This window comes from Myxine glutinosa, chromosome 8 (genome assembly GCF_964187855.1).
Source record: "Myxine glutinosa chromosome 8, kmMyxGlut1.1, whole genome shotgun sequence".
Taxonomy (NCBI): domain Eukaryota; kingdom Metazoa; phylum Chordata; class Myxini; order Myxiniformes; family Myxinidae; genus Myxine; species Myxine glutinosa.
In genome coordinates, this window is record NC_136268.1 from 46,775,567 (window position 1) to 46,800,489 (window position 24,923).

The window sequence follows — 24,923 nt, forward strand, 5'->3', positions numbered from 1 at the left end:
ATTGGCTGTGCATCACAATTTGACTGCAAATTGGTCCCAGCAGGAGGAGGAAAGCGACCTGTGGGACCTCCGACAGTTTTTTTTCATGGGAGTGCAAAGGTCATGCATGATGCAGTCAATTACCTCCCCCAGGCCAAGAATAAATAATGCCTTCTGCTGCTGTTGGTGATCACCTTTGCAAAAAACACCTCAACAACAATAACATTTGTACCTTTGAAACGTTCGCAGAGGACATTGGCAGACGTTTTTCGGATTTCAGCGTAAAGCACAATGGAGATTTATCTTTCCATGTTCATGGTGGACAACATTGGAAAAAGAGTGGTCCATTTTCTCTCCTTATGAGAGAGAGTAGAGTCACCCTTTGGATTCCTACGATTGATGAAGGCAGAGAAGTATGGTTATGAGATTTCGAAGCAAAACTTCAAACTGCAGAAGAACAATCTTCTGCACAGATGTTCTCGGATTGACGAGGTCCTTCCTCACTGTACACAATCATGAAGCCACAAACACCAATCGTCTGGCCAAGGTGATGGAGGAGTTAAATTGTATAACAGAGATCCAACATTTGCCGCACTTCCAATTACAAGCTTATGTGAGATTAGTTAAGGTCTCCAGAAATGGACTTCCATTCCAGCTGGTCAACAATGAACTTGAACAAGATGATAATGCATTTCAGTCATGCAGTATTTGATGATGTACCCTGCATTGGTCATTTCTCCAAAACTCATATAGTTGACATCTCAGTTTTATCCTCAGATAAGTCCTTCCTACAATCTTCTCAATATCCCCTGGAAAAGTTTTCCGGGCAAGCCAGACACCGTTGTTGAGGAAAGTTCGACATTGATGTTGGAGATGTTCTCGCAGCAGCCAAGGTACAGCGATTGCATAAACTGCTGAAATTCGATATCATTCCCCAGCGCCTGGAAGACAACAATTACCGATACACAGCTCCTCCTCGCCTCCAGTGACACTTTGAAGCAAAAAGTTGTTTTCTTCAATGGATTTCTGGCATATAAGTACCAAAACGGACATGCTGAAGACGAGGCAGAGGATGACGTGGTGTCGAGCGAATTTATTCAGGAATTGGATAGAGGGGGACTGAGTGTTCCCACATTGATCATTGCATTCCTTGTTCACAGTGCCATCTACCTCCCACAGTCCTTCCGATATTCCAAAAATAAATGTAGCTCATACTTCATGGAAGTTCTGTCGATTGTGGACGCCCGTATGGCTGAAAACTTGAAGGCTCGTCGCATACCTTGCCAACATGCTACTCGAGGCTCATATCAACAATGACAGTGATCACGAACAAGAACCTGGCAGTCTTCGACTCAAGGAGACGTTTCAACGTGAAAAGCTATGACTTCAAGTGGCCATGACCATTTCTCAAAATCATCATATTAGCCTAACCTCGTTGATTTTATGTTATTGCCATTTTCATTAGTTGCATGATTGTTTTGTCTCGAAAAACTCGTTTAACGTGTTGAACCTTATGCATTTAGGAACAGATTGGTTCATCACATTCATATGGAAGTATTGTCTGATGCATAGACACCTTAAATTATCATAAACTAGCAGGAGTACCCATCGTTGCTGGGTGGGGGGGGGGGGGGGGGGGGAAGGGGTGAGGGGAGAGGAAAGATATATTACATATACATATTTTAGGGGGGTTTGCTTTGACAGGCCCCTCCGTTTTGGGAGGAGGGAGGGAGGGGAGGGAAGGAGGTAAAATTTACCCGTGCAGAGAGTGCTTTAACCTCAGTGTTGCCCAGGTGAAAAAGGGAAATTGTAATACGCTCTGCCACAATCACCAGGTGGCGGTACACGGTACACATTCACATAGAGAATTTACGCCCCTCTCCTGGTCCCCGACACCCCCACATGAGGCTGCGGCCACACAGCCTATGTTACCCGCCCTCCCCCCCCCCCCCCCAGACAAAATTATATTTGTATTTGTACCCTGAGTAAAGGATAAAAGTGTTTTTAGCTGGAGTACCCGACGTTGCTCAGGCGAAAAAGAAACGTTAACATATTTGAAATGAGGGCAAATATAATGTAAAAGCAATTACATCCAAATTGGAATCCATCACAAATGTCAAATCATCATTTTACCGTTTTGTTGAATATATGCTGGTGAATGTGCTGTTGATCATGTTATAAGTTAAGTATGATGACATTCAGGAAGAAGAAAAAGCCTTACCAACTTCGACCGCTTCCGGAATTGTTTGATTATTTGTGTTCAAATGTCTGGTAATTGTTTTGTATTTATTTATGCGAATGTGTACTTTTATGTGCAGTGCATTCAGAAAGTATTCAGACTCCTTCACTTTTTTCACATTATGTTATGTTGCAGCCTTATGCTGAAATCGTTTAAATTCATTTTTTTCCCCTCATCATTCTACACTCAATACCCCATAATGACAAAGAGAAAACAGGATTTTCGAAAGTTTTGCAAATTTATTAAAAAGAAAAAAACTGAAATATCACATTGACATAAGTATTCATACCCTTTGCTATGACACTTGAAATTTAGCTCAGGTGCCTCCCATTTCTCTTGATCATCTTTGAGATGTTTCTACACCTTGATTGGAGTCCACCTGTGGTAAATTCAATTGATTGGACATGATTTGGAAAGGCACACACCTGTCTATATAAGGTCTCACAGCTGACGATGCATATCAGAGCAAAAACCAAGCCATGAGGTCGAAGGAACTGCCTGCAGAGCTCAGAGACAGGATTGTGTCGAGGCACAGATCTGGGGAAGCCCACAAAAAAAATCTCTGCTGCATTGAAGGTTCCCAAGAGCACAGTGGCCTCCATAATTCTTAAATGGAAGAAGTTTGGAACAACCCGGACTCTTCCTGGAGCTAGCCGCCCGGCCAAACTGAGCAATCGGGGGAGAAGGGCCTTGGTAAGAGAGGTGACCAAGAACCCGATGGTCACTGGCTGAGCTCCAGAGATCCTGTGTGGAGATGGGAGAAACTTCCAGAAGGGCAACCATCACTGCAACACTCCACCGATCTGGGCTTTATGGCAGAGTGGCCAGATGGAAGCCTCTCCTCAGTGAAAGACACATGAAAGCCCACTTGGAGTTTGCAAAAAAGCACCTAAAGGACTCTCAGACTGTGAGAAACAAGATTCTGTGGTGGTCACAGAATGAAGGGGTCTGAATACTTTCTGAATGCACTGTAACTGGCATTACTCAAAAAGGCTTAGGCACTATAGAACGATTTAAAATATATATATATTTAAAAAACGAACTTGTTTTGGCCTAAAACTCTCCCAAACACTCACTGATGAGCCTCTGAAAGTTTGATGAAGATCTGTTCAGCCATCTCTGAGAAAAATGGTGACAGACAGACAGACCAACGGCTCTCTTATATAGTAGAAGATCTGAGCTAATTTTGAGTGAGGGAAAACAATTATTCTAAATTCCCATATCTATTGCAAGGTTCAAAGAATGTTACAAAATGCTTAACATACATCGGTCATCGTAATTTTTTTAGCACATGGAGAAATGTCAGAAATATTTGAGTGAAAACTTGGAATTCTGTCTCTTGGGTGACAAATTACATAGTTATTTTTAAATTCATTTTCTGGCTTGTTTCACAGTGTAGGACCCAAGTTCCATGACCCTAGCATGAGTGCCTACAGTCCTTAATTGAAAGTGTCTATGGATTGGAAGAAGAAGAGTAAATAGCAGCTTCAAAACACACTATACAATTGCAACAGTACACCTACATGCTTGTTCACTTTCGGCAGCTCAACTATATAAACACTATTTAAAATATGAATACGACACTGTACATTGAAAAATTACTCCAGTGACATCTACCGTTTGGTGTAAAATAATGTGTTTTGCTTTTTGGCTTGAATCTTATGCTTGGCCTTGGCATTTTGTTTATTTATTTTTTTATTTTTCAAAAAATTCCCAATGACTTTATTTTCATGAATTTATTTTATTTTTATTTGTTGTAATTTAAACTGATGAACTTCATTGAAAAAAACATTTTGTTTTTGTGTTTGTTCAGGAAAAGAATGTGTGGCTCAAAATGGTGATTTGGACCTGGATCTTAGAGATTCTATTATGTTAGCCTCACATCAACAATCCAGACAAGCCAAGAAGAAGAGAGACATTGCAGAAAAAATGTTTTCCGCAACAAGTATGTTTTTTTTGTTTGTTTGTTTTTTTGGCTAAATACACAGCACTTGTTTATCTCGTTGGAGGTGGAGAGAGGTGTTTGGATAGTGGAAGCAGGCTAAGACTCAGGTCTGACGTTTTGATCACAGAGTGGTTGGTGTTCGTGTGGGATTGTGCAGGTATCGTGTGCCAGTTGTCGTCTCTTCACCCCCGCCCACTTCCTCCAAGGTGGAGAGGGGAGTGGGGATCACACGACTGCAATAAACATATGGCAAGCCCAAATGTAATTTTCATCACCTCCCGTGGGAGTGAAAAACTCGGTTTGCTCTCACCATCTGATTATTGCAATCACATGTTATCCTGTTAACCTTTGCTGGTATTCTCAGCACCGTGTGCATGGCCCCTGCACAGTCCCGGCTAAAGACCACTCTTTAATCAAAATGAGCACTTGCGCCTTACCTGCTAGGTAGCTATAGCAGTTGTTTGGACCTTCAGTCCATACACCTTTACTTTCAATTTGGATCTTCCCAATTACATCCAGTTTTTTTTTTTTTTTTTTTTTTGTAAAGGCTTATGAATAGAAGTATTACTGCGGATGAGTTGACAGCATAATGCGATTCGGCCAAAGAGACAGCATACTAGTCATGTGAATGCTGTTGACCTTTACAAATGTCCAACCAAAGAATGTGATATAAAAGTTTTGTTTGGTTGATTGAAATCTGTATAATTGGATGTTTAGCTGAACTGGAGACTACTGTAGCTTTCAGATAGATGTACAGGCAAAGGATTATTCACCAAGAGGTGGAATTTGAGGCATGACTTTGGCCTACCTTTTCTGGCAAATGCATTAGGCTTCGAAATAAATCACAGATCTATGACCAATTGCAGTCTCCTTGTATTCTCAGCACATCTGCTTGTAAAAAGATGTTCAAACAGTTCTGTTCTTTTGTTTGTGCTGTAGGCATCGTCATTGGGCCGAGAGGAGAAACGATCACTGTCTACCCATGCTACATCTGTGGGAAGAAGTTCAAAACCAAGGGTTTCTTGAAGAAGCACATGAAAAATCACCCAGAAGTGCACATTAGCCGCAAACGATTTCGGTGTGCAGACTGCAACTTTACCACAGGGAAGAAAGCAAGCTTCCACAGCCACCTGCATAGCCATCACGCTCTAGCACAGCGCTCTTCGGAACAACAGTTTGACAGCGACGACGATCTTGAGAGTTTTTCCGAGCCTTCGGGCCTGTCCTACCATGAATTGGTAAACTCTGACCGGCAAAACAAAATGTACAAGTGCCGGTTTTGTGACTATGAGACTGCTGAACCGTCTCTCCTTGGTCACCACTTACATGCTGTGCACAGCAAGAACTTCCCGCACTGCTGCCCTGAGTGTGGTAAGGGTTTCCGCCACCCGTCTGAGCTCAAAAAACACGTACGGATACACACGGGCGAGAAACCTTACGCATGCTCCCACTGCGAATACCGAAGCACCTCCAGCTCCAACCTGAAGGCCCACATCCGTTGCCGGCATGCCGACTCTCTGCCTCATCGATGCGTCGATTGCAGGATGGGATTCTTGAGCATGCAGGAGATGCAGGAACACAACGCTGTTCATGTGAATGTGTGCAGGGGGTTCCACTGCCCTCGTTGCACCCACATGTGCTCCACCGCTGCGGAACTAGACCAGCACATCCTCATGGATCACACGGACGACTTTCCGCAACATTGCGACATCTGCAACAAAGGTTTCTACCGCTTGTCCGATCTGAAACGCCACATGGTGGCGCACAAGGGGAAGAAACTGCACCGCTGTCGGCACTGCGAGTTCCGCAGCACGGACCCATTCGTGCTCAGCAGGCACATCCTGTCTGTGCATACCAAGGACGTGCTGTTGTACAAGTGTAAGCGCTGTAAAAAGTCCTTCCGTCAGCAAAGGGATCTAAAAAGGCACATGCGGGTTCATCAGGTGAAAAAGATTTACCAGTGCGAATACTGCGACTACAGCACCACGGACGCTTCTGGTTTCAAAAGGCACATCATATCAATCCATACGAAGGATTATCCGCACCGCTGCGAGTACTGTAATAAAGGCTTTCGGCGGCCTTCGGAAAAGAATGCACACATAACAAAACAGCATCAAATCTTGGTGTAGGCCTTTTTTAGGCCAGGAAGTTGTAGCATTCTTTATTCACGCCCAAATCAAATTCGATTTACCACGCATTTTGCTGGGCACGGAACACGTTTGGTGTATAACTGAGACTGTGGGGATTGGGCAGGAAGGTTAACGAAGCGTGCAGGAATGCTGGGAATCCATCTTTGGAAAAAAAATGATAATAAAAAAACATTTATTTACTGTGTATATTATGAATTATGGGACATTCGCTTTGTATTGTATTATTTGCTTTGATTCATGCATTGAAATTAATTGTTTTACTTTGCCAAATTCCTGAACATGAAAAATTCTGAGCTTGCCACATTTTGATATAGCAAATGCAATAAATTGCTTTTCTAACAAGGCCTATTCATTTTTACATACTTTATTTGTTGTACACCTCTCCTTTCCTATGCCATCTCCAGGCACTGCATGACGTCATCGCCGGGCACTAAAGGGGGCCCGGTGATAACGCGCGCTGAAAGGGAGTACTCGGTTTTCACTCGGGTTGTTTGTTACTTGCCGGATTAGATTCCGGCAAGTATGTTGGTTGGTTCGTTTGTCTGTCTGTCTGTCTGTTTGTGCGCAGTACTATGTCTACATCCTGCACACCGCACACGGCCACTTCCCAGTTCTTTCCACCTCACCACATGCTTTACCACTTGCCATCACCTTCGTCTTTCCGATATTCACCTTCAGACCTTTAGGAGTGGAGGAATGGTTAGGAGTGTAATGGGGAGGAGAGGAAGGCTGGAGTCATCATGATATCCTGATAAGGGGAGGGGTGGGGGAGGAGAGGAAGGCTGGAGTCATGATGATATCTTGATAAGGGGAGGGGTGGGGGAGGAGAGGAAGGCTGGAGTCATCATGATATCCTGATAAGGGGAGGGGTGGGGGAGGAGAGGAAGGCTGGAGTCATCATGATATCCTGATAAGGGGAGGGGTGGGGGAGGAGAGAAAGGCTGGAGTCATCATGATATGATCAGAGTAGTGATGGTTGATCAGAATGGTTGATCAGAGTAGTGATGGCAATGTACAAAAGAGCGCGCACAGCTGTAAGGACGAAGGATGGGAACAGTGGTGAGTTTGAGGTGAAGGTGGGAGTGCATCAAGGGTCGGTACTAAGTCCACTACTATTTGTAGCTGTGATGGAGGTGCTGGCTCAGAACGTAAAGGAGGGTTTACCGTGGGAGTTGTTGTATGCAGACGATCTGGTGTTGATTGCGGAAAGTATGGATAGACTGAAGGAAAAGATGAACAAGTGGAAGGAATGTATGGAGACAAAAGGTCTGAAGGTGAATATCGGAAAGACGAAGGTGATGGCAAGTGGTAAAGCATGTGGTGAGGTGGAAAGAACTGGGAAGTGGCCGTGTGCTGTGTGCAGGAAGGGTGTCGGAGTGAACTCCATTCAATGTACAATGTGCGCTGAGTGGGTTCATCAAAAATGTAGTGGTCTGAGAGGGTCATTTACCAGTGTGGCAGCTACATTCAAATGTAAGGTGTGCACAGAGGGAGCTGCAGATGGAGGAAATGTTGAGTTGGATCTTGGAGACGGCGTGAAGCTGGAAGGTGTGAAAACATTTTGCTATCTCGGAGACATGCTGAATGGAGAAGGTGGATCAGACTCGGCAACGGTTGCTCGAGTGAGATGTGCATGGAAGAAATTTCGGGAACTGAGTGGCGTGCTGATGAGGAGGAGAGTGTCGCTGAAGGTGAAGGGAAAGGTGTATGCTGCATGTGTGAGAAGTGTTATGATTTATGGGAGCGAGACATGGGTAATGAACGTAGAGCAGCAACGAAGGCTGGAAAGGGTGGAAATGCGAATGGTTCGATGGATGTGCGGAGTATCGTTGAGAGAGAGGAAGACGAATGATGAATTGCGAAAGATGATGGGAATATTGCCTGTGATTGATGCTGTGAAGAGGAACAGGTTGAGATGGTTTGGTCATGTGTTGAGGAAGGATGAAAGTGACTGGTTGAGAAGAGTGATGGAAATTAATGTAGAAGGAAGTAGAGGACGGGGAAGACCGAGAAAGACTTGGCTAAAGATGGTGGAAGAAGAAATGCGGGCAAGGGGGTTAACAAGGAGAGATGCAGAAAATAGGGCAAAATGGAGAAGATTGTCATGGGGACCGCAAGGCTAACCCCCGCTCTAGCAGGGAAAATGGCCTTAAAATGCATGTTGTTGTTGTTGTTGTTGCACATTGCATCGCCATACTTTACACACATATTTGCCTTGCCCTGGAATAGACTTTGCCCAATTTTTAACTCTCTTGGCCCAAGGTCAAACTCAAGGTCACCCAAAACGTGAAATCGGGGGGGATCGAGTTTTCATTTAAAATATATTTCAAACCACTATAACTCTAAAAGTACAAGAGATATGCATACACTTACTGTTACTGACATATAGGAAGTCACATACGACATTTCATTTGGCACCATGACCTGTGACCCTGAAAGGTCAAACTCAAGGTCAAAAATTGTTTTTTTTAACGAATAACTCTGTCAAACATTATCCGATTCCCTTCTACCCAAAACCAAAATGTTCATTATTCAATTCCCGAAAAATAACATGTGGCATAAAATGGTCAAAAATGCTTAGTTTTAATTATTTTTGGGGGTCAAAGGTCAGGGAGCCAAGTTTTCATTGAAAATATATTTCAAACCACTATACCTCTGAAAAGACAAGAGATATGCATACACTTACTCAGTTACCTTCCACTGCTTAGCGTATATACATGTATAGATTTCCCCCCATTTTTATCCAAAATGGCCGATAAAAAAAAAAAAAAAAGTACATTCCAGCAAGTCCTCGGTCTCTGACTGATTTTTAATTTGTTTGTTTGTTTGTTTGTCCAGGCGATATCTCAGCCATCCTTTGAGCTAAGAAGCTGAAATTTAGGCATTTTTAGGCAAATTTAGGCACAAATAGTGAGTAAGTGCTTTGGCAAAAACAATTTTGGGGGTTTTTTGATTAATAAATTAATTGATTAGTTACTTAATTATTATCAATTAATTAGGTATTTATTTATTTCCTTTCTCATCTGGGCAATATCTCAGGCACCTTTTGAGCTAGGAAGCTAATATTTGAACATGATGGTGAGCAAGTGATGTGGCTATAAATGATATTTTTGATTTCTTGATTGATCAATTTATCGATTAATTATTTGATTAATTACTTAATTAATTAATTGGTTAAAAGTTACAGATTCGGATGAAATGGTGGTTGTTTCGGTATTCTATTAGTCAATTGATGAATTATTTAATTATTTTAAGATTATTATTTATTTATTTTCATTATTTATTATTTATTTTCTTTCCCATCTGGGCAATATCTCAGGCACCCTTTCAGCAAGGAAGCTGATATTTGGACAGGACAATGACCAAATTATTTAGCTGTAAAGGCTATTTTTGATTTATTAATTAATCAATTAACAATTTAATTATTCAATTAGTGACTTGTTTAATTAATTTTTTTAAGTTACAGTTTCGGATTAAATGGTGGTGGTTTATGTGTTCCATTAGCCAATTGATTAATTATTTATTTATTATGATTCTTATTTATTTATTTTCATTATTAATCATTTATTTATTTTCTTTCTCATCTGGGCAATGTCTCAGGCACCTTTTGAGCGAGGAAGCTAATATTTGGACAGGACAATGACCAAGTGATTTGGCTTCAATGGGTATTTTTGATTTATTGATTAATTAATTAATCGATTAATTATTTAATTATTCAATGAATGAATTAATTTTTTTAAGTTACAGATTCGGATGAAATGGTGGTAGTTTATGTATTATATTAGCCCGGTGTGTACCCCGGTTTAGAATAGGTACACCGTATCCCTGCGCATCGTAAGAGGCGACCAAGGGTTGGCGTCAGGAAGGGCATCCGGCCATAAAAACATTGCCTCAAACAGGGAACCATGATTGTCATGGGGCCCGCAAGGCTAACCCCCGCTCAAGCGAGGAAAATGGCCTTAAAACGATCATTCATTCATTCATTCATTCATTCACTCCTTTCCTATGCTCCCGGTGTGTACCCCGGTTTAGAATAGGTACACCGTATCCCTGCGCATCGTAAGAGGCGACCAAGGGTTGGCGTCAGGAAGGGCATCCGGCCATAAAAACATTGCCTCAAACAGGGAGCCATGATTGCCATGGGGCCCGCAAGGCTAACCCCCGCTCGAGCAGGGAAAATGGCCTTAAAACGATCATTCATTCATTTTTCACTCCTTTCCTATGCCATCTCCAGGCACTGCATAACATCATTGCCGGGCACCGAAGGGGGCTCGGCAATGACGCATGGTCAAAGGGAGTACTCAGTTTTCACTCTGGTTGTTTGTTTGTTTTCTTGTTTGCTCGTTTGTTTTCTTGTTTGATTGTCCGGGCGATATCTCAGCCATCCTTTGAGTTAGGAAGCTGAAGTTTCGGCACAATAGTGAGCAAGTACTTTGTCAAAAATATATTTTTTGATTAATCAATTAATTGATTAGTTATTTAATTATTTGCAATTAATTAAGTACTTATATATTTCCTTTCTCTTCTGGCCATTATCTCAAGCACCTTTTGAGTTAGGAAGCTGATATTTGGACAGGACAATGACCAAGTGATTTGGCTGTCAAAGCTAATTTTGATTCATTGATTAATCAATGAATCATTTAATTATTTGATTAATGCCAATTTTTTTTTTTAAGTTTCAGATTTGGATGAAATGGTGGTGGTTTATGTGTTCTATTGGCCAATTAATTAAAAATTACATTTTTTATGATTATTATTTTTTTTTTTCCATTGTATTAATCACTTATTTTTTTTTTTTCTCATCTGGGCAATATCTCAGGCACCTTTTGAGTTAGGAAGCTGATATTTGGACAACAGTGACCAAGTAATGTGGCTATAAAGGATATTTTTGATTTATTGATTAATCATTTAATCGATTAATTATTATTTATTGATTAATCATTTAATTATTGAATTTTTTATTAATGACTTATTTAATTAAATTTCTGCAATATACATCTTCAGATGAAGCACTCGTGGTTCAGTTATGCTATTAGCCAATTGATTAAGAAAATATATTTTGATATTCTTGAATTGATTTTAATTATGCAATAAATAAATCAATTATTGTACACCTCTCCCTCCCAATACAGTCTCTTTGAGCTGCACTGCGGTATTGCCGGGCGCCCCGGCTGGAGGATATTTAATTATTTAGCATAGGGGCGGTGTACTTTGAATGTATCTGTACTACTTGTTTTCTTTCTTGTCTGTTTTCTTGTTTGTTTGTTTGTCCGGGCGATATCTCAGCCATCATTTTCGCAAGGAAGCTGAAATTTGGGCACAAGAGTGGGTAAGTACTTTGTCAAAAACTGTATTTGTTTGATTTTTGATTCATCAATTAATTGATTAGTTACTTAATTATTATTGATTAATTAAGTACTCATATATTTCTTTTCGCTTCTGGGCATTATCTCAGGCACCTTTTGTGTTAGGAAGCTGATATTTGGATATGCCAATGACCAAGTGATTTGGCTGTCAAGGCTATTTTTGATTTATTGATTAATCTGTACTTGTCTTCTTTCTTTCTTGTTTGTCCAGGCGATATCTCAGCCATCCTTTAAGCTAGGAAGCTGAAATTTCAGCACAATAGTGAGCAAGTACTTTGTCAAAAACTATTTTTTTGTTTTTTGATTAATCAATTAATTGATTAGTTATTTAATTATTAGCAATTTATTAAGGACTTATACATTTCCTTTCTCTTCTGGCCATTATCTCAAGCACCTTTTGAGTTTGGAAGCTGATATTTGGACCTGACAATGACTAAGTGATTTGGCTGCAAAGGGTATTTTTGATTTTTTTTGATTAATTCATTAATCGATTAATTATTTAATTATTCGATTAATGACTTAATTAATTGTTTGTTTTTTTTTAGTTACAGATTCGGATGAAATGGTGGTGGTTTATGTATTATATTAGCTAATTGATGAACCATTTAATTTTTTTATGATTATTATTTATTTATTTTCATTATTCGTCATTTCTTTATTTTCTTTCTCATCTGGGCAATATCTCAGGCACCATTTGAGCTACGAAGCTGGTATTTGGACACGACAGTGACCAAGTGATGTGGCTATAAAATATATTTTTGATTTATTGATCAATCAATTAATTGATTAATTATTTATTGATTAATAAATTAATGATTTAATTTTTCTGATGAATGACTGATTTAATTAATTTTCGAATAAAAGTTACAGCTTCAGATGAAGCATTGGTGGTTTAGGTATGCTATTGGCCAATTGATTAAGAACATATTTTCTGATCATTATTTATTGATTTTAATTGTGCAATTAATCAATCAATTATTGTACACCTCTCCCTCCCAATACAGTCTCCATGAGGTGCACGGTGGTATTGCCGAGCAACAACAACAACAACAACAATATGCATTTTAAGGCCATTTTCCCTGCTAGAGTGGGGGTTAGCCTTGCGGTCCCCGTGACAATCTTGTCCATTTTGCCCTATTTTCTGCATCTCTCCTTGTTAACCCCCTTGCCCACATTTCTTCTTCCACCATCTTTAGCCAAGTCTTTCTCGGTCTTCTCCATCCTCTACTTCCTTCTACGTTCATTTCCATCACTCTTCTCAACCAGTCACTTTCATTCTTCCTCAACACATTTTTTTTTTTTTTTTTTTTTTTGGTATACAAGATCGAGGCTCGTGAAAGAGCGAACATTAATCACACAGAAAGACAAACCGACACATAAAACATGTAACATCGGGAGCGGTAGACAAGATGGGGAGAGAGGGGGAAGGACACAAACACAACGTTTGAGAGCAGGGACCGAGAGACATCGAGACATCGAGAGATCTGAGAGAGGGCGAGGGCTTTGGGGGGGGGGGGGGGCATGGGGTGGGAGAGGTATAACACATATGGACACTGCCAGGACTTCCAGGAAAGAAGTTGGAATTTCAAACAAGGTGGATCTGGGGTGAATTAGCGGGGGTAGAAAAGATCAAGGTTTTGGATGGGGGAAGATAAGAGATGGTGGTGAACAGCTGTTTTAAAGACCAGGAGGGAGGAGTGGGATTGAAGGGAGTGAGGGAGTATGTTCCAGAGGATGGAGAAAAGAGGAATGAAAGAGTGAAGGTGAGCAGAGAGCCGAGATTTCGGCAGTTTAACCATCAGAGGGTTGCTGGCAGATCTTGTGCGACCTGTAGGAATATTTGGGGGACAGAGCACAGAGAGCTGGGGGTGCAAGGCCGGAGAGGAGTCGGTAGAAGACAGAAAGACAACCTACCTGCCTGCGGTGAGTGAGTGAAAGGCCCTCGGAGATAGCTTCATCGCGGGAGATTCCAATAATTCTGAAAGCTTTGGTTTCAACAGCGTGAAGCCAAGCTAGGTGTGAGGCAGGAGCACCGGCCCATAGGGGAGAACAGTATTCCATTGAGCTGCAGATGAAAGCCTTGTATGTGGTGAGGAGCTCAGGTGTGCCGAGGAAGGACTTCGCACGACGGAGGATGCCCAGTCGGCGACTGGCTTTGGAGGCCAGCTTGGAAATGTGGTTTTCCCAAGAAAGATCATGGCAGATAGTGAGACCCAAAAGCTTGAGCGACAGAACTTCTTGGAGAGGATTGTTGAGAAAGTAGATGGGAGGGTTGTCCAGTCGATCTTTTCGGAGAGACATAGTAAGAGTGTGAGATTTGTCAAGATTGAAAGACATGTTCCACTTGTTTGACCAGTCTGTGATTTTGTCCAAGTCTTCAGAGAGTGAGGAGGCTGCAGACTGCCAATCTGAGGGATGAGGAATGGAGTGGCAGAGAGTGGAGTCATCAGCAAAGAGATAGAGAGGATTTTCAAGAGAGTCAGAGAGATCATTGATGAAGACCAGAAAAAGCACAGGGCCCAGAACACTGCCTTGGGGAACTCCAGCCTGAACAGGAAGAGGAGATGAGAGAAACCCATTCAGGGCCACACGTTGATGACGACTAGAGAGGAAGTCAGCCAGCCATGCGTGGAGATTTCCATGGATACCAAAGGAGGAGAGTTTGGTGAGCAGAGCGGGGTGCTAGACCGTATCGAAGGCACGTGATATGTCAAGGGAGACAGCTCTAATTTCCTGTTTGGCATTGAGGACCTCCATCCATTGTTGAGACAGCAGAAGCAGCATGTCCAGAGTAGAGTGACCTGGTCTGAAACCAAATTGATGATCAGAGATCAAGCCATTGGAGAAGAGGAAAGATTTCATATCCGAAGCAATGATGGATTCCATCACTTTGCTGATAATTGGGAGAAGGCTGATTGGTCTGTAGTTGCTAGGATCTGTTTTTGCACCTTTTTTGTGCAAAGCGGTGATGTTGGCTGATTTCCAAGCAGATGGCAGTTGACCTTGAGCAAATGAGAGGGTGAAGAGAACAGAGAGAGGGTGAGATAGAGCGGCAGAGCAGGATTTTAGGACCCGTGGGCTGATGCCGTTGCAGAATCAGAGTCGAGGGTTGACAGAAACTTTTCCACCTTGTCAGGAGGAAAGGACACGGAGTCCAGGAGCAGCTGGGTACGACTGGGTATGGTGGGTACAGAGAGGGATGGGTTTGGGACACAAGATTTAGAGGCAAACACAGAGTTGAGGCATGCAGCTTTTTCACGTGCGGAGTCAGCTGTGTAGCCGTTTGAGGTAAGGGAGGGGATGGAGGGGGAACAAACACCAGAAACAGATTTGACCAGACACCACCAGGATTTGGAAGAGGGAGACAGATAAGAGAGTTCGGTCTTGAGAACGGAGAGATATTGTTTCCTGGCTCTCCTGAGGGTGGACACACACTTGTTTCGGGCTTTGTGAAAGGAAATGAGATTTCCTTCTTTTGGATTTGCTTTCCAGGAGACGAAGGCAAGTTGTTTCTGGGCAACAGCCTCACCACAAGATGCCGTGTTCCATGGACGGGTGGAAGGGGATGACAACTGAAGACGAGATGGGATAAATCTGTGCATGAGAGAGAGCAATTTACTTTGGAAGAATTCCCAGGATGAGTTGATGTCAGAGGTGGTAGAGATGGGAGACCAGTCCAGATGATTGATGGCTGCTTGAAGACCGTGCCAGTTGGCCTGAGTGAAATGCCAGACTCGTCGACGATGAGCAGGCTCCCTGAGAATGGTCAGAGAGATGTCCACTTTAACAAGGACATGATCAGATGATCCGATTGGAGCAGAAGACGAGCAGCAGACATTTTCAGGGAAGTTAGTCGTAACCAAGTCCAGAAGAGAAGATGCTCTGTGACCAAACCATCTCAACCTGTTCCTCTTCACAGCATCAATCACAGGCTCTATTCCCATCATCTTTCGCAATTCATCATTTGTCTTCCTCTCTCTCAATGATACTCCGCACATCCACCGAACCATTCGCATTTCCACACTTTCCAGCCTTCGATGTTGCTCTACATTCATTACCTATGTCTCGCTCCCATAAATCATAACACTTCTCACACATGCAGCATACACCTTTCCCTTCAGCTTCAACGACACTCCCCTCCTCATCAGCACGCCACTCAGTTCCCGAAACGTCTTCCATGCATATCTCACTCCAGCAACCATTGCCGAGTCTGATCCACCTTCTCCATTCAGCATGTCTCCGAGGTAGCAAAATGTTTTCACACCTTCCAGCTTCACGCCGTCTCCAAGATCCAACAACATTTCCTCCATCTGCAGCTCCCTCTGTGCACACTTTACATTTGAATGTAGTTGCCACACTGGTTAATGACCCTCTCAGACCACTACATTTTTGATGAACACACTAAGCGCACATTGTACATTGAATGGAGTTCACTCAGACACCCTTCCTACACACAGCACATGGCCACTTCCCAGTTCTTTCCACCTCACCACATGCTTTACCACTTGCCATCACCTTCGTCTTTCCGATATTCACCTTCAGACCTTTTGTCTCCATACATTCCTTCCACTTGTTCATCTTTTCCTTCAGTCCATCCATACTTTCCGCAATCAACACCAGATCATCTGCATACAACTCCCACAGTAAACCCTCCTTTACGTTCTGAGCCAGCACCTCCACAACAGCTACAAATAGTAGTGGACTTAGTACCGACCCCTGATGCACCCCGTCCTTCGTCCTTACAGCTGTGCGTGCTCTTTTGTACATTGCCATCACTACTCTGATCAACCATTCCTCCACTCCTAACTTCCACAATGCCCATGTGAATACTTCGCGTGGAACCCTATCGAATGCTTTCTCCAGATCAATAAACCCAAGAAGCAAATTCTTCCTCTTCTCCATATACTTCTCCTGCAACTGCCTCACAATAAAGAGCGCGTCTGTCATTCCTCTTCCTGGCATAAATCCAAAATGCATTTCGTCGATCTTCACCTTCTTCATTATCCTCCTCTCCAACACCCTTTCCAATACCTTCATTCCATGCTCCAATAACTTTATCGCTCGGTACGAGCCACACTCCAGAGGGTCACCTTTCCCCTTGTATAGAGGGACGAGGGTACTCAGTTCCCAATCCACTGGAATGCGGCCTTCTTTCACCACCAGATTACAGATCTCTGTCATTCTCTTCACACCCCAACTTCCTGCTGCCTTCAACATAACTCCCATCGGCCCTCCTGCTTTTCTACTCTTCATTGCTTTTGTCACTTCCTCAACTTCCTTCTCAGTTATCTTCTCTGCCGATCCTAAAACTGGGTTACTCTCTATGTTGCCATCCCATTCATTCTCTGTATTCAACAGCATTTCCATATATCTTTTCCATCTTCCTTTAATTCCATCTGGGTCCACAACGATTTGTCCCACTTCATCCTTCAAGCAACTCACCCCCATCACATCACACCTCTCTTTCGCTATCTGCTTTGCAATCCTGAATACCGCTCTCTGACCCTCTCCCGAATCCAAGCGTTCTCCGAACATTTTCCTACATGCCTCCTGCACCTTTGCTACCTCTTTATTTGCAGCCTTCTTGGCTGCCTTATAGCTTTAATGCTCTGCTTTTTCTGCTTCCGTACCCTTCGCCTTCTGCCACTCCTTGAAATTCTTCCTCTTCTCGTCAATCCTCTTTCCAACTTCATCATCCCACCACCATGTTTTCGACTGCCTCGGTGGTCCTTTTGTCCATCCACATACCTCACCAACGGCTCCCAACAGAATATCGTTCATTGACATCCAACCACTTTCAAGCTCAACCACATCATCCTCTACCCTACTCAGCCTCTCTTTTAATGCCTCCCTTACTGTCACCTCTTTCAACCTCCACACCTTCATTCTCGGTTGGTACTTCACCCGCCGAGCTCTCCTCGCACCTTTCACCCTTATGTCGCAGACAACCAAGTGGTGCTGTGAAACAGCCTCCTCCCCCGGGATCACCTTTGAGTCCCGGAGGTGCCCCCTATCTCGCCTACGCACCATCAGGTAGTCAACGGTTGTCGTCGACCCACCTGACGTGTATGTAACAAGCTTATTATCCTCTTTCTGGAACTGAGTATTACAAATCAACAAATCAGCTCCATCAGCAAACTCCAAAATGCTTCCACATTCTCAATTTCTCACACCATATCTGCAACCCCCATGAACTCCCTCAAAACCGTCCATACTCCTCCCCACATGTCCATTTAGGTCTCCTCCTACCACAACAACTTCCTCATCTTTCACGTTTTCCATCAGCTTCTCTATCCCACACCAGAACTTGTCTTCTTCATCGCTCCGACCAACCTGCAGAGCATATCCCGAGATGACGTTCACCAAGAGCTTTCCAATCATCATTTTCACCATCATCAACCTAGCACTCACTCTAGTCACACTCACCACACTGTCTACAAACTCCTCAGAAAACAGGACACCAACATCATTCACGCCCTCCGGGCACCCTTGCCACACAAACTTGTATTTCTGTCCCTGCCTACCCTTCACCATTCTCACACCAATTCCCTTCCATCTCGTCTCTTGCACACAACATATGTCCACTCTTCTTCTGATCAATACTTCCACCACTTCTCCTGATCTCCCTGTCATTGTCCCTACATTCCATGTCCCAAACCTCAGAAACCGATCTCCACTTCGGGCTGTACCCTGCCCATATGTAGTTGTAATTGTCATGCTTCTCTTTTTGAGGCAATGTTTTTATGGCCAGATGCGCTTCCTGACGCCAACCCTCTTAGTCGCCTCTAACGACATGTAGGGATACGGTGTACCTATTCTAAACCAGGGTACACACCGGGGGTATTGCCGAGCGCCAGAGGATATTTATTTATTTGGCATGGGGGTACTTTGTATCTGTACTTGTTAATTATTGATTTATTCTCATGGCCCTTTGTTGGGTGGAGATCATTGCTGAAAAGATTAAGCTTTCTGTCAGTGGTCGCAGTCCGTTATTCCAAATAATAATGTTTTATGGGGGCATTGGGCGATTATTATTTATTTATTTATGTATTTATTGTGGTTGAATTGACAGCGGGGTAGTAGGGCAATAATTGGGTACAACTAGCAAGGGGATAAAGGAAGAGAGAATGGCGGAGAGGGGACACTGAAATCAGCAAGGAAGAGAGTTGGGTTAGGGAGGTTTAATGGGGAGGTAAAATTAGGGAGGTAAAGATCATTTGTCAGGATGGGGGATGACACGAGGTGGCACTGTCGGCTTGAAGCCAGAGAGGGAAGAGTGATAAAGAGCAGCCTCTGGAAGGGGGTTGTTACGTCATTACCTGCTCGAGTATTCTTAATTGGTCAGACTGTGTATTTGCTGGTCCTGCGTGTTTAATTCATGGTGATATTTGGCTTGGGTACACACTGCCAAATGAATCATTTTAACCACAACATTGAGATTTCCTTGAAGCTCCGCCAAATTGTCCTTCCAATAACGCACACATCACATCACTTACCGATCTTTTACTGTTTGAACAGCAATCGACTAATCGTTCTTGGTTCGTTTGTTTTGTGGGTGTTTTTTCCTGGGTACGAGAAAACTACTGACCTTGGCACATGAATGTTAATGAGAGCATGCAGTTCAACCACAACTTTGTTCAACACAGTTGGTGCTGGCCACCACCACTCACGATCAATGCACTCATCTCCCTCCCTACAGACCAAATTATCTTTATCCCCCAACCAGGTATTTTATATATATATATATATATATATATATATATATATATATATATATATATATATATATATACATACATACATACATACATATATATATATATATATATATATATATATATATATATATATATATATACATACATACATATATATATATATATATATATATATATATATATATATATATATATATATATATATATATATATATATATTGTTGCAGATATGAGGATTGTGTTTTTTTTATTGTGTTGTATTGTATAGTAAATTGTTGTGAATTATTGCTTTAGTCTGGACCCTCCTTACTCCAGTTATGTATAAAGGTCAAAGGGCGTCCCATAATTAGTCCATAAAGCATACACGTTAGCCAATCATAGAATACCCCTGTTCAATAGTTATATCTTTATTATGTGTATTAGGGTAAGGCTTTGTCTTCCATTAAGATGACACTCCATTGCACCAAGTGAAATAGAGTAGATTCCTTTCACATTCCCCTTTCATCATTGCCAAGCCTCGATTGCCAATTACATCCCCTCCAAAACCACCATTGAACATGTGCTCGGGTCGGGGAAGAAGGGCGTGCCCGCCCGTCATCAAGGGCGGAGCCAGAGGGTCGCACGACCAACCAGGGCCAAGGTGAGCACACCGATGGGCGTGTCCTGAAGGCTGGCGGCTTGATCGCCGGAGGCGCTATAAAAGCGTGCGCGCAAGGTAGTGAGAGAGATCATCCAGAACATTGAGATCATCCAGGGAAGCACAACGCCTGCTATTCGTCGCCTTGCTCGCCAAAGTTGGACCAAGCAAGAGAGTTGGGCAAGAAGCAAGCACGTTGTTCAGTTGTGTGGTTGAGTCAGACGAGTCCTGGCAAAGCGCGCGACGTCCACCGCAGCAGCAGCAGACACAGCAGCAGCAGCAGCAGACACAGCAGCAGCAGCAGCGGCCACAGCAGCAACAACAGCAGCTTGGGGCCTTGGCGTCAGTTTTGAGGAAACCGCACCGCCGATCGTGCTGCAGTACCCTTGGACCTTCCTCTCCCTCCAGCCATCCACCTCCTGCCTTTCCATCCTTTTGTGTACGTGAGTTTGTTCTGTGTGTCTTGTCCATGGGGATTTAATTAAGCTTGTATAAGGAATTTGCACTGTGTCTCTAATTATTCTGTATATTATTTTATTATCTTTCCTTCTTCCTTGGTTATTTTGAGCCTGTATATAGTAGGAATAAATTTAGTAGTATTTCCAACCTTTTTTTCGTCTTCTTCTTCTTCTTCACATCCGTGTCGCTTTTGTCTTTTCCATATTGAATATCTGTGGCGCGATCCGGCCAACGTTCAGGAATCGGGTTAGTCGGGGTAACTGTACGGCCGCGGTGCCATCCGCTCGGCAAACCAACATCCTTATCCGCGGTCCATAACAATTGGTGTCAGGAGTGTCAGATTCGGACCTGGGACTAAATTTATTTAGCCCAAATTTTGGAACACCAATTGTACTATTGGCAGTAACAATTGGTGTCGGGAGCGGGAACGGACCCGAAGCGTGCTTAACGCGCTCAAAATTACGAGCTGCTGAAAATTGTTTTGTTTAAAAAAAACCCCGAATTTTGAAATCGCGCCATGGCTAGTCAAGGCGATCGGATGCCGGTGGGGGAACTAGAAGAGGGGTTAGGGGTAACTCAGAACCACAGGGAGGAAATGGAGGAGAGCAATGAGGAGGTGGTTGAGGAGGTATCAGGCGCACAAAATGGCGCCCCCGCGCACATGGTTATTGCGGCACCAAATTTAGCCGCGCCCGTGGTCGCGGCAGCCGAGCCCGCAGTGCCAATGGACTTTTGCCTATTTATGACGCATTTCATGGCATCTATGAAGGGTGACAGTAGGGGATTGGATGCAATGATGGCTACCCAGGGAATCGACATGAAAAAGAGGAGGAAGGAAGCAAGGGACAACCCGGAGGGATATCGGGAGCGAATAAACGACAGCATTAAAAAAATGGGGGAGATCGTAGACGGCATGGGAGGCGGGAGAGGCACATCGGTGCACGAGGAGGTAAAGCGAGGTGAGAAGCGTATGGAGAAAGAGGTGAGGAATAATACGGCTAGGTTACAGGGGGGCATAGAGGGTCTGATGCAGGAGGTGGAACAGCTGACGGTGGGACAGACGGAGTTAGTGGAGCAGGTACAAAAGAACACTGCAGTACTAGGAGGGTTAAAAGCGACACAAAAAGACATCAGAGACGACTTGATAGCGACGAAGAGGCAATGTCAGATGGTACGTGAGGGACTGACAACGAGGTTGGACGAGGTGACAGAAGTAATGGAGACGAAGGACCGGGAGGTGAGGACGCACATAGAAACGGTCAAGGTAGCCTTAGAGGACGAGATAGAGGAGACGCACCGGGAAATAAAAGAGGTGAAGCAAAAGTTAGAGGAAGCAAAAGTAAGGGTGAGTGAAATTAAGAAGAGACGGACAGAAACTAAGAGAGAAATACAGGAGGAGGTGATGGAATATGTACAAAGTCTGTGTTCAAATCATGAATATGTGCTCACTAACCAAATTAAGAGTTTGCAGGTGGCGAAGGAGGTGCGACGACGAGGTGCCAAGGTGAGTGGCGATATACGTGGAAATGTATATGATGTGAGGGGAGCTTCAGTCGGCTTGGGGGTTGCTTTGGACCCGGGTGTTCGTGAGAGGCCGTTGATGAAGTGTGCGACAGGTACGGTGTGCGAAGGAGGAGGTGTGCGAGAATGTCCGACTCTGGGGTGTGTGAGGAAAAAGTGCGCGCTGAGGAGTGAGTGTGCTGTCGAGAGTGAGTCGGTCGTAGCGCGTGTGCGAGGGAGCACATGGAAGCGCGTAGTGAGGAGTGTTACAGAGGATGTAACAAGAAAGTGTACACCTGTGTTGAGTGTTACGGAGGATTAACGGGAGAGTGTGCGCAAGAGGATGCGCGAGAAAGGTGTGTAACGGACGGGTGCATGGGGAAAGAGTGCGCTGTCAAGAGTAAGGGAGGATGCACACCTGTGGTGAGTGTTACGGAGGGTGTAACGGGAGAGTGTGCGCAAGAGGATGCGCGAGAAAGGTGTGTAACGGACGGGTGCATGAGTACAGAGTACGCTGTCGAGAGTAAGGGTGAGTATGCGACCGAGTGTGGAGGTGAGAGTAGTAAGAGTGACACGGAGCGTGAGTTGGTTGTGGCAGGTGAGAGAGGATGTACACCTGGAATGGAAGGATGCACACCTGGAATGGTAGAGCGTGTGTGGGAATGCACACTTGAGTTAGTAGTGAGGCACGTGGTTGGGTGTGCAAGTGAGAGCACACCTGTGGTTGTCACAGAGAAGGTGACCGAGGAGGGGGCGCGAAGAGGTGTGTTGGTGAGGTGTGCGAACGACGAGTGTGTGCAAAGGTGTGCGGTGGTCAGGTGTGTGACCAAGTCTGTGAGTGAAAGAACGAGTGCAATAGCGAAGTACGCGGGGTGTACGGGCGGCGTTGGAGCACCGAGCTCGGTGAGGGTGAAAGGGGTAGCGTATGCGTGTGAGCATGCAGGTGAAGCATCGACGGTAACCGGGTTAGCGGTTAGAGCGACTTATAGCCGAATCGGGCCCTCGGTGCGCGCCGGGCAGCTTCGCGTGCCGCGAGGACCAGCGGGGACCCGAACCACGGCGGTTTCGAAAGAACCGCCATACGCTATGCACGCCGGGCCGCGCTTTGAACGGCCGCGTCCGTGCTCCACTCGGCGGAGCGGGCAGCCCGATAGGAAGGGTCGTCATGGCGACCCCTTTTTGTTGAGGCGTTCCGGCAGGTCGAGATCGGGCCATTGGACGGCTCTGTGCCGAGATGGTGCGTGGGATCTCGGCCCGGGTAAGCGTCCTTCCCTGCACCGAGTGCCGGACGCATCCAACCGCCGGCACCATAGAACCCGCATTCATTGCTCGGCTTTGCGAAGCCGAGTTTTAATGATGTGACGACGCACCGAGGCTCAGATAAAGCGGACTGTGATGATGATGATGAGGATAGTGTTTTGGCCCCGAAATTAGAAAAACAAAATTTGATGATTGGCAGAGTGAGGATTGGCAGATGATTGGCAAATTTTTGATTTGTTGAATTTGGACGAGCAAAATTTATAGTGAGAGATGCCCGATGTGGTGGGATGGCAACTCTGTCATCCCTCACAGCGGGGGCAAAGGAGCACTAGGTTATGGGGTTTATGGCAGTGAAAACTAGCCCGGGAGGGTTTGGATAATGTGTAGGGACCTAGAGATTGACAATAGGTAACGGTAAGGTTAGGTAGCTACATTGGACAGGTAGCTGGGGACATAGAGAGGGTAGTTTAGATGATAATGACGTGGTATGTGCTTAGTTTAAAGGGAAGACGGGGAGCACTAAGTTAGCCGGGCAACAGGTAGATTAGATGATGCCGTGTGTGAGGAACAGGTGTGATTGCACAGGTGTGCAACTGAACAGGTGTATGGAGCAGTGTTTGAGTGATGGTGATGGTGATGTGTGTTGTGTTGGCCAAATGGTCCAGGAAGGAAGGAGGGTGCAGGTGGCACCAGGTGTGATTGCACAGGTGTGCAACGACAGGTGTATGGAGAATGGTTGTGTGAAATACATGGAGTATTGGAATGGATGGTCGTGGAGTGAGTATGGTGGAAACTATGGAGTAGAGTGGATGGTGCGAAGGTGTGAATGGGGGAAGGATGGACCCCCATCACGAATACCCGGGGAGGGTAGTGTAAGTGTTAGGTAGAGGGTATAGGTAAATTGTGGTTGGATATTGGCATCTGTGGTGCGGGTGAAAGAATGGTATTTGGATGGGTGCATTAGTGTTGTGGAAATGGCTGGGCGTGTAGCCTGTTAGTGTGTGTAGTTGGTTTGGGCACTCCACCACTGTGAGGATGTCAGCCAGGTGAGGCTGCAGGTGGGCTCTGGGAGCCAGTAGAGTTGTTGTGGATGGGGCCCGAGGATCCGGAGGACGGACCCGGGTAGCCCAGTGCCAGAGGGCACCGAGGGGTGACAGAGCCAGGAGGGGCCTTCCCCAGTTAGATAGGTTAGGGTGAGGAGCTAGGTAAGCTCGGGTGGCAACTGCAGTGGTGGAGGTGTGCAGGTGGGTAGACCTGCTGGGAGAGCTACATGCCCCAGTCCTGAAATTGTGCAAGGGCACAGGGAGTTGAATCGGGGGAGTGAGACCCCAAATTGAGAAGCACCACAGTTTGGTCAATGGGAATTGGTTTTTAGAACGCATAGTGTAAGATGGCCAATGGATTGGCAGGGAAAGACCCCGGGTAGTGTAAAGTGTATTAAAGTCATTTAGAGGATAGTTAGAATTGAAGTCTCCTCGCACCATCTGCATCCACTCATCTGAGATGACGTACCTCCACACCATGCCAGGTTGTTTTTATTATTTTTTTTGATGCAAATGTTTGGAATGTGAGACGCATCATGACGTGGGTGTGACATTGTGCTGATGTTCCATCTCTGCCTCCTTATGAGGATTGATGATGAATTGGGTGATGGCAAATTTTGGATAGAG

General features: G+C 44.5%; 1 protein-coding gene across 3 annotated transcripts in view; it reads left to right on the forward strand.

The window, feature by feature from the left end:
• Positions 1 to 6,657, forward strand: part of LOC137418991 (zinc finger X-chromosomal protein) — a 54,691-nt gene extending 48,034 nt beyond the window's left edge. For all 3 annotated transcript variants that reach the window (XM_068105164.2, XM_068105165.2, XM_068105163.2), the window contains 2 exons: positions 4,032 to 4,163; positions 5,103 to 6,657. In XM_068105164.2, the coding sequence (XP_067961265.1) occupies positions 4,032 to 4,163; positions 5,103 to 6,292 (1,322 nt within the window). In that variant the 3' untranslated portion in view covers positions 6,293 to 6,657. The remainder of the gene's footprint in view (positions 1 to 4,031; positions 4,164 to 5,102) is intronic.
• Positions 6,658 to 24,923: the final 18,266 nt, after the last annotated feature.